This window comes from Merops nubicus, unplaced genomic scaffold, assembly GCF_000691845.1.
Source record: "Merops nubicus isolate BGI_N331 unplaced genomic scaffold, ASM69184v1 scaffold28561, whole genome shotgun sequence".
NCBI lineage: Eukaryota > Metazoa > Chordata > Aves > Coraciiformes > Meropidae > Merops > Merops nubicus.
The window spans coordinates 23,876-33,804 of record NW_008590706.1 but is presented as its reverse complement, the minus strand read 5'-3'; the positions used below and the strand labels follow the sequence as shown (position 1 = coordinate 33,804).

At 39.5% G+C, this 9,929-nt stretch overlaps 1 protein-coding gene across 1 annotated transcript in view; it reads left to right on the top strand.

Moving 5' to 3' along the window:
• Nucleotides 1–2,259: 2,259 nt before the first annotated feature.
• Nucleotides 2,260–9,929, top strand: part of LOC103782290 (G-protein coupled receptor 98-like) — a gene marked incomplete at both ends in the record, with an annotated part of 31,488 nt that continues 23,818 nt past the window's right edge. The window contains 9 exons of the mRNA XM_008950051.1: nucleotides 2,260–2,468; nucleotides 3,186–3,359; nucleotides 3,820–4,002; nucleotides 5,072–5,251; nucleotides 5,885–6,049; nucleotides 7,380–7,497; nucleotides 8,049–8,172; nucleotides 9,160–9,298; nucleotides 9,433–9,618. Of these exons, the coding sequence (XP_008948299.1) occupies nucleotides 2,260–2,468; nucleotides 3,186–3,359; nucleotides 3,820–4,002; nucleotides 5,072–5,251; nucleotides 5,885–6,049; nucleotides 7,380–7,497; nucleotides 8,049–8,172; nucleotides 9,160–9,298; nucleotides 9,433–9,618 (1,478 nt within the window). The remainder of the gene's footprint in view (nucleotides 2,469–3,185; nucleotides 3,360–3,819; nucleotides 4,003–5,071; nucleotides 5,252–5,884; nucleotides 6,050–7,379; nucleotides 7,498–8,048; nucleotides 8,173–9,159; nucleotides 9,299–9,432; nucleotides 9,619–9,929) is intronic.

The window sequence follows — 9,929 nt, the reverse complement described above, 5'->3', positions numbered from 1 at the left end:
ATACATATCAGCATTTTAAAATTCAAATTTCTAGCAGAAATATCATTTGAAACATGTTAACTGTGCTATTACATGACATACATTTTATGCAGTATTTCTCATTGGATATTTCAACCTTTTTCATTTTGTTCAGGGGTAAATCAGGAAAATTTTAACACCTCATGTTGCAAATCACCAAGAGGTACAATACTTAGATTTAGATAAAAATCTGAACTTACCCATTTAATGGTATTAATATATTTTTAAAAAATAATTTACATCAAAAAGAGTTTCCTCATGAACTGGGTCAAATTTTTCCTGTGGGATAGGAGAAGGAAAGGAGAGCAAAAGTGAATTCCATCTGAGGGAAACTGAAGGGAGTTTTTTCTGCGTGCCAGCAGGGTGTTGGAGTGGGTTATGTCAGTTTTCCTTCCAGGCACCAAGCAGAGTTGCCAAGGACCTGCCAGGCAGTTGGCCAGAGGAGGACTCAGGCCCAGGGAGCAGCTGGATGATGGCTCTGCCAATCTCTACACCAGTGGTTTTCCAGCAGCTGCCTCATGGGCTGTTCATACTTCAAAAGTCCTGTTGAAATTTCCTGGCAATTTAATTTTCTGTCCATATTAGCAAACAGCATTCATGAAAAACAGTTTCCATCAGAATATGACCTCCTCATTAGTTTTGTTTTAAAGTGATGCCTCTTTTTGAGCACCTCAAAGTATTATGAAGAAGTTATGTTGATTCCCTACCTACATCCACTCATTTAGTGTTTCTACTTTGAAGTTAAGATTCAAGGCATGTTCTTAAACTTCATTCATTGCACTGTTTCTTTTTCAATCTTTAAATGTTGCATTTTTAAAGACCTATACAGGGGTGCTAACTTTGAGGTAGTATCTAGTTAATACTAGTAACATAAACTAGTCTGAAGTACCAAACCTGGTGCCTTTTGTCTGTTTCTAGTTCTCCAGCCATAAACCCACCACTTTTAGCCAAATGCTGTGTTTGGTGGTTTATTGGAAAAAAAAACCCTGCAAATCTGTTTTCACAAAAGGGATCTGAGCCTGTTTGATAGAAATGTATCTCATTTCCTCCAACATTTGCATTAGGAAATGGTAAAATTTACAGCCAGAGTGACTGCCTTCAGTGCTGCTTTCTTTATTGGAATCAATACTGATCTCCTAGGCATGTGAAGGGCAACCCAAATGGTGAGATGGGAATTTTGAAGGAAAACTGAATAACAATGGCAACCTTGAAGTAACAGTTTGTATAGCAAACATTTAGAACTGTAAATATACTGGATTTCATTCTTCCTCTAGATCTAGTTCCAGGTGTACACGCTGTGTGTATTCACACCACTTAAGTGCTCTTATACCTGCATTATAGAATTATCCAAATATTGTTCTGTTGCTAAGCAGGACTGAAGTGGGTTCTAGGGAGCAGCTCTAGGGAGCTGAAAACCAGTCAGGGCAAGGATCAAAACAATCATTTCTTCAGGTTCAACAGGGGCAAGTGCCTCCTCCTGCACTTAGGTCACAGCCACCTCAGTCAATGCTCCAGGCTGGGGCAGAGTGTCTGGAAGCTGCCCGGGGGAAAAGTGCCTGGGGGGCTGGTGGACAGGTGCCTGGAGGTGAGCCAGTGTGTGCCCAGGTAGCCAAGGAGGCCACCAGCATCCTGGCTTGGATCAGCACTGGTGTGGCCAGCAGGAGCAGGGCAGGGATCATCCTCTGGACTTGGCACTGGGGAAGCCACACCTTGAATCGTGGGGTCAGTTTTGGGCCCCTCACTCCAAAAAACATGTCGAGGGACTGGAGCATGTCCAGAGAAGGGCAGTGAAGGTGGTGAAGGGTCCAGAGAACAAGTCTTGTGAGGAAAGGCTGAGGGAGCTGGGGGTGCTGAGCCTGGAGCAAAGGAGGCTCAGGGGAGACCTTCTGGCTCTGCACAGCTCCTGACAGGAGCCTGGAGCCAGGGGGGGGTCGGGCTCTTCTCCAAAGAAACAAGCAAAAGTACAGGAGGAAATATGCTCAAGAGTTGCCAGGGAAGGTTTAGTTTGGACATTACATAAAATACCTTCCCTGCCAGGGTTGTCCAGGGCTGTCCCAGGCTGCCCAGGGCAGTGGTGGAGTCCCCACCTCTGGAGGGAATTAAAGATGTGTAAACGTGGTTTAGTGGTGGCCTTGGCAGTGCTGGGCTGATGGCCGGGCTCAATGATCTCAAAGGTGTCTTCCAATCAAAATGATTCTATCATTCTTTGTGCCTGTTATTTTTTTCCCCTTTTTGTTACAGGGCAGGTGAATTCAACTACTCTGACTTTACACATCGTTCGAGAGCAAGGCTTTGTTGGAGAGATTGCAGTTCAGCTGAGCACCTCACCTAACTTCGACCTCCCCCTCTCCAACCAGGCAACAGAGAATGTGGATTATATACTGGAAAAGAAGACAGTCATTATGGCAGAGAATGCAACAACAGCTTCTGTTTTAGTCACTGTTTTGCCTGTGAGTACCCTCACAACTTTGGCTAATTTAAGGAAAGGGAAGATGCTACTGGTTCTGTACCAAGAGTGGCAGGATTTAGCATTCTAGAAATGGCTAAGGTTGAATTCTTACCTCATCAGGTGGCTGCATATTAATTAGAATTGCATCCATCTCTTTCAAAAGAATTCAAGTACTCATCACTGAGAATGAACCAAATTATTATTTTTTGGTTGTTGTCGTTCCAAAATTAACATATAATAATGACAGAGGAAAAAATATAAATGTCTTAGGTGCTTGCTGGTTTTCCATCTTGTTGCAGATTTTTATAGAATTTATTTTACTTTACGTGCCTCTTAACAGATTTGTTCTGTAGTTGAGAAAATGTTATTTTTCACCAAAAAGATGGCTTTTCTCTAAATATATTCAGAATGGAGGTATTGCTTTTCACGTTCTGGCTTAGTTCTGAAATTTAGCCATCAATCTTATCTTGTAGATAGGAGAAGCAAGGGACAGCCAGCAATACTTTCCACCATTCTTACAGATCTGGAATCTGCCTGCCAGCTTCAGTTTCCAAAGCTCAGCAAAGGCAGTCTTTTTCACCTTCCATGCAGTGTGAGCCAAGGGACTGGTCTTGTGGTCCCCAATGCTGAGAATTTTTGAATGGTAAGCAACCTACAAGTAGCCAGCTTCCTGCATGTGTTACAACTTACAGTATTTTATTGAAATATATTTTTGCAGGACAAGGTTCCAGAATTAGAGGAAGGATTTGTAATCAATATTACTGATGTGCAACTGGTCGATTCTCCCACTGGAAGTCAGCCAAGTGTGAAGAGGCTTGGGTTAGAAATAGCTGAAATAACAATTGAAGAAAATGATGATGCCAGGGGGGTGTTCAGTTTCAATGTTACAAAGGTAAGTAAATCTGAATGAAAAATATTTAAAGTGGCATTCCAGCAGGAGAGTCTGTGTTTTCAGGCTAGTTTTGATGGTGGTCTAATTGGCTTTTATGACTAAATTGTTCTGGGTTAAATGGCCAGATACATGACAAATTATTCCTTCTTAAAAGGTTTTTCACAATTAATAGATTAAATTTATTAGGTAGCTGGAGGTGCTGAAACTGTTGTCCTAGAACAATCCGAAAGGGACCTCAGGAGGTCATTCAGTCCAGACTTTCTCTCAGAGCAAAGTCAATGTTAAATTCAGACCAATTTACAAGTGATCGTATATTTATTAATTTATTTATTATCTGCAAGTCAGCATAAAAAAAAACCCAAAAAACCAAGAAACAAAAACCAAACAAACCAAAATACCAAAACCAAAACAACCAAAAAGATTGCTGTGACACTCAGTATATTTCTTGCTGAATTTACAGGACATAACTGGAGCTGTTGCTGGCTATGAGGTCCCACCTCCACAGAATGTACTGAAACTTCCAGTCGTTCGGCACGCCGGGAGGTTTGGGTCAGCCACTCTGTACTGGGAAGCCATTCCCTCAACTACTAGCTTTGAGGACTTCACTCCATCATTTGGGAACCTTACATTTACAGATGGGCAGGTAGCTGCTTGCTAAAAGTTTACCTGTGTCTGGAGTATCAGCTGAAAGTGTTGCTCATGTTTTCTTCCAGAAGAATTTGCATATTTTCATTAAAAATGTTTTATTTATGGTCTTTTGTATGTGAATGAAGCTTCTGAAAGCAGAAAACATGGTGGGAAAATGGGAAAGCAGAATGTTCATAAGCATTAACCAAAGAGGGCTGTATGGCTTTAGTACCTCCACAAGTGAAGACATTTCTAACAATAAAAACTCTTACCCTGAAAGTCTGTAACATAACCTCTCATATCTATAAATTCTCAGAGTAAGCTTCTCTGTTTTCTGAGCTGTTTTCTACATACAGTTTTAAGTTTCCTGCTGCCCTGACAACACTTAGTGCACACAAAGGGTTTTGTTTTCAAGTAAACAGATTGGGCAAGTGGAAGGATATACTTTGTGAGCAGAATTTTGGCTTAGCTACAGTATTGTCTACCTGCACTTCCAACTGAGTACCAAAGCAGAAGAGTGTGCTGTTTTTTACATACAAGATTTATGTTGATGGGCTTAAAAACCACTCTTGGAATTTTGTTGTCTTATTATAAAATGCTTCTATGAGGTTCAACAAGGCTGGGTCCTGCACTTGGGCCACAACAACCCCAGGCAATGCTCCAGGCTTGGGGCAGAGTTCCTGGAAAAGCTGTTGGTGGAAAAGGACCTGGGTATTAGGAAAAGTATCTTCCCTGAAAGGGTTGCCCAGGGCTGTGCCAGGCTGCCCAGGGCAGTGGTGGAGTCCCCACCCCTGGAGGGGTTTCCAAGCTGTGGAGATGTGGTGTGAGGGACACGGGGCAGTGGGGACCTGGCAGTGCTGGGGGGATGGCTGGACTCAATGATCTTAAAGGTCTTTCCCAACCTAAATGATTCTATGATTCTTTGAATCTATAAATATACAAGCATGAGAAGAAATAAGCACAACTGAAAAATGTGTATTTATGTATTCTTAGATAAAATTTCTGTATTAAAGTTCAGATTTTTTTCAAACAATTCACAGAATACTATAAATGAAGCTTTGTTGTTCTTTTAACAATTTCTACAGGCTACAGGAGAAATAGAAATTACAATCATAGATGACAGTGAAGTTGAGTTCCTTGAGATATTCAAGATTGCCCTGGTGAGGGTTACAGGTGGTGCAAGACTTGGGGATGACACCCTGGTGACTGTCGCCATTCCACCCAATGATTCCCCTGTTGGAGTATTTGGGTTTGAAGAGAAGAAGGTGAGTTTGATTTGGGTTGTGCTCTTTTCTGCAGAAGCTGGGTAGTGGGTTTGTGTCACTAACACGTGGCTGATTTTGGGAAGCCTTCACTGCAGTGGAAGACACGACTTCATTGGTAGATATATTAGGGGTTGTCTTCATCTGGCTGTGTTGGATGGTAGTAACAATGAAACTGCTGCTGCATAGATGTGTATTTCTGCATGGCTGAATCAATTTAATTGAATATAATAACAATTATTATTGTTAATGGACATCTCAGGTAGAATTTCTGATAGCCTGTTGAATATTAAAATGATTTTCTAATAATCTCTGTTACTGAAAGTGAAGTTTGGGATGAAATTACGAAACGTATCTCAGCTCTTGTCAGTGAATGATTCTTCTGCTCCCCATTTTGCTGGTGCAGTGCCTGCTTGTGACTCATTGTCTGTAATTGTTTGAATCAGAGCATACAGAAATAACACGAGTGACTAATCCTTGCTAGCAGCATTCAACACATAACATCTGTTATCTTCCTGTTGATTTTCACTCATTTTCTTATTTCACATTATCATCTATAATGATTTTTGTAATTTATCTCAAGCCAGTATTGATGCCTTTTGCTGCAGTCTTTCTTAAATCCTCCTTCTTCATCAGGTGACAGTGAAGGAGCCTCAGACACCTGATGACCCTGCTGCAGTTGTATTGCTCACTGTCAGACGAAGCCAAGGAGGACAAGGAGCAGTTAAAGTGTTATGGATTCTGGAGGAAGCAGCCAGATATGATCTGACCCCTCTGAATGGTACCCTTCACTTCAACGAGGTATGTCTGATGTTGCAATAAGTTATTTATTGTCAGTTTTATAAATATTTTCCTCTTCTGTGTATTTGCATGGTTGTTGTTGTGTGTCTCTAGAAGAAGAGGGTTATCAAGTATTATAACATTAGGAGGAGGCCAGTTTGAACTGGTGGGGTTAGCAGTATGCAGTGTGTTTTCAAACAGAAAAGAAAAGCTGGCATGCTCTTTTTAGGCAGCATAATGTAATCATCAGGAAGACAGGCTCTGCAAATCTGAACTGCTTTTGCAGTGAAGGAAGAGGGAAAAAAATGGACTGAATGTGAAAAATCATTGCAGAAACATTTATTCCATTGCAGTATCAGACAACTGAAAGAAAAAAAAATTGGGTATTTAAAGGGCAGGAAGAATAACTGAAGGCTCAAAATTTGCAGATTTAAAAAAATAAATAATAAAACACACTAGTGGCTTTCCTGCTGGACAGTGTTATTTCATTTGTGTTTCATGGCAAGTTAAGACTCTGAAGTAGGAGCAGAAATACTGGATATTGTTACCTTAATATTGGTCTTTTATAGTCTACTCAAAATATTTAATGAAGAAAAGTGTTTTAATACAAAGCATAATCTATTTTGTCCATACAAGGCTATTTTGCATAAAATAAATAGGGATACTGGTGTTTCTTTTACTTTAAATCACCTGGAAAATATCTGTTTTGGTACGACCACCAGTATTTGGCAAGTTTTGCTATTCTTCCTGTACTGATAGGCCTGGACATTGTTTTTTCTTCCTGAAGTTCTTATACATGCATACAAGTAAGAATACAAGTAAGTATTTATGATATACTAAAGTTACACAATGTGTACCTGCATTTGTTTTTCATTCTTATTTTAAGCATCTGCTACTGTCAGCATTTTGCTGACAAAGAAGTGGATTAGGCAGGATTTTTCTATAACCTAATTTATCTCTCCTTAATATTAATTTTTAGACTGTATGTATTCTATTGAATATGAAATTTCTGATGGAAAATACTCTGTACAGAAAGTGTCCTCTAAGTTGAAAACTGTGTGAATACAATTTCAAAGTAATTTCAGCTGTTACTCAGTTGAAAAGAGCCCGGGTATTTTTTGGTGGCACACAACATTTGACAGACAATTTTTACTGTTTATAAATCTGTGTGAAAACCTTTCAGCCAGGTCAGAAATGTCATATTTAAAAAAATGCTACAAATATTCCACATACGCACGATCAACACTTGAATAACTTTAACTTTGTTAAAGAAGAAAGTTTATAGTATTACATGTTGTTTATTTTCCACTTAATTTGTGTATGTTTCTCTTCTGATCTTTCCGTGGTGCAGACTGAATCCCAGAAGTTGATTGTTTTACATGTGGTACAAGATGGTCTTCTGGAGGGCAATGAAACATTTGCCATTCAGCTAGTCTCTACTGGTGATGCAGAGATTTCCCCTGTAAATGGTAAAGAATTAATTCACTACATTCTATTTTGAGACATTTCATATGAGCATTTGAGTAAGTCTGTTCATATTATTTTAGTCTGAGGTTCTTAAATACTTTGTGTGCAACTACTTTGTACCAGTTTTGTCTTTCCCCTTGAGTTGTTTCTTTGGCTGAAGAAATCAAGAAGAATTTTAGAATTTTTCATTTTAAATCAATTGTTGGTGCAAGCTTTTCTATTCAGATAGTTTAACATTTTAAAGAATTATTTAGCAAAAAGAAGCAAAAAACACATCCAGGTTCAGACCTGTAAGAATCATTGAATAATTTCATTTGTAAGGGACAATACAAGGAGGTCATCTAGATGAAAATTATGCTCAAAGCACAGGAGACTTCTCAATGAGATCAGGTTGCTGAGTGCTTTCTCCACTCAAATTCTGAATATCTCCAAGGATGGGGATTCCATGAGCTGTCCTTGAAAATGTTGCTTAACCACTCATGTCACAAAATTGACAAAATTTAGCTCGCTAGTTAGTTTTGATTTACCACAGGAAGTTTTGTTCTCTTCATAGGTGTTGCAACCATCATTATTATGGGTGATGAAGGAGCTTCTGGGGTGGTTGGGATAGCCCCTTCATCCAAGCATGTTCTGATTGGAGAACCTTCAGGGAATTATAATGGAACTGCTCTGATTAGGTGGGTACCTCACTCATCTTTCCAAAGGATGGAGAACAGCTCAATTTCAAAAGTTATGAGACTCTGCATTTGGCAAGAATTTCCTGAGTGCTGCATTTCATTGCCACTTCTAAAATCAAAACTACTTTAAAATCAGAGGCCTGTTTTTGAAGGGGGCAAGGGAATCCATGACATTTGAAGATGCTTTCCAGGATTCAGATCAGGATTTCAGTGTATAACCAGAGTGGGAACTAGTTTGTTAGCTGAAGCAAGATGCAATTATTTCACTGCATTCATTCAGCTGAAAACAGGGTGAAGAAATGAAGATGTTGCCATACCTTCTAAGAGTATTGGAAAAAAGGATTGCAACACTCTTCCATGGTGAACCAGCAAATACAAACAGCAGAATAGCTTCTCATGCTGCCCTGAGAAGCCCAAAAGTCAAAGTGATGCTTTATGGAGCAGTAGTTGCAGATCATGAAGCAGATCATGTTAAATACAGAAAAAAAAAGTGTTTGCCATGACTTAGTTTACTGAGACTGATGACATGAGTAGAATTATGCTCTAGGATTTTAGATAGGTAGCTGACAGAACATTTGTCAAGCAATCTCAGTAGTATTCTAGTGTCATTCTTCCTTAAAATACCTAATTGCCTCTCTGCATTACCCTTAAGTCCCATCTCCCTTCTGCATGTCTATCTCTGGAAAAGCAGAAGAGAGCTCAGTGTCCAGCCCCCACTTTTGGTCTCTATGTGCAAAGAAACTTTTAAGACCTCTTGGTAAAAATAGAGCTCAAGATGACTCCCAGCACAGGGAAATAGAACTGCAGAAATTTATTGCCTAGAAGAGGAAATTGTAAAGTAGTGACTTAGCCCATTAAAATTCAAACTTCACAGTGCTGATGATATTTCTTCCGTGCACAACAGTATGATATACTGTCTGTCTCTGCACTGAGTGTCAAATATTTAAACACAGAAGATGAAATCCGTGTTTGTGTTCTTGCCTGCAGCCTGATACGTGGCCCAGGGATTTTTGGTGACATCATAATAAATTGGAATATAACACCTCCTCATCACACAGAGTTTATTGAGACATCAGGGACCCTGACAATGCGAGATAGACAGTCTGCAGCAGTTGTTCTGATCCAGGTACAGAAGAGGTTTTACACCAGCAGCTATTTGAAATACTTCCTTTTATTTAGTACCTTGTTTAGAAATTACTCATACTTCTCTCCCTGGAAATGATTTAAATCCCTTTACCTGCAACTGGTTCTTCTCCCTAGGCTGTAGATGACGACTGTCCTGAGGAGAAGCATTACTACCAATTTCAGCTAACTGGAGTCAGTGATGGAGGACTCATAAATGAGTCTAGCAGCACAGCAAATATTACCATGGCTGCCAGTGATCTTCCATATGGAGAGTTCACATTTTCACGGGACCAGCTGCAAACAACAGAAGAGGAAAAATGGGTATTAGATTAAAATTCCATCTCATGTGAAATATTGATAGGTATCAATATTGTTACTAGATTTATGCTTAAATTCAGGAAAAAAAATTAAGTGATGTTTTTATTCTGCATTTATCATAGCACAGTCTCCAGAATGACAGTCTGAGGCTTTGGGAGTTTTTTAATACTCTGAGAAAGAAAACTGTCTGCTAAATCATGTGTACTGTGTACTTACTAAAGCTGATTGTTGTTACCTGACAGAACCATTGAAACAATGCCTTTAGAACAGTCTCCTAAAGGCAACTGTAACAGAAGAACAAAGCCATGTTTTAA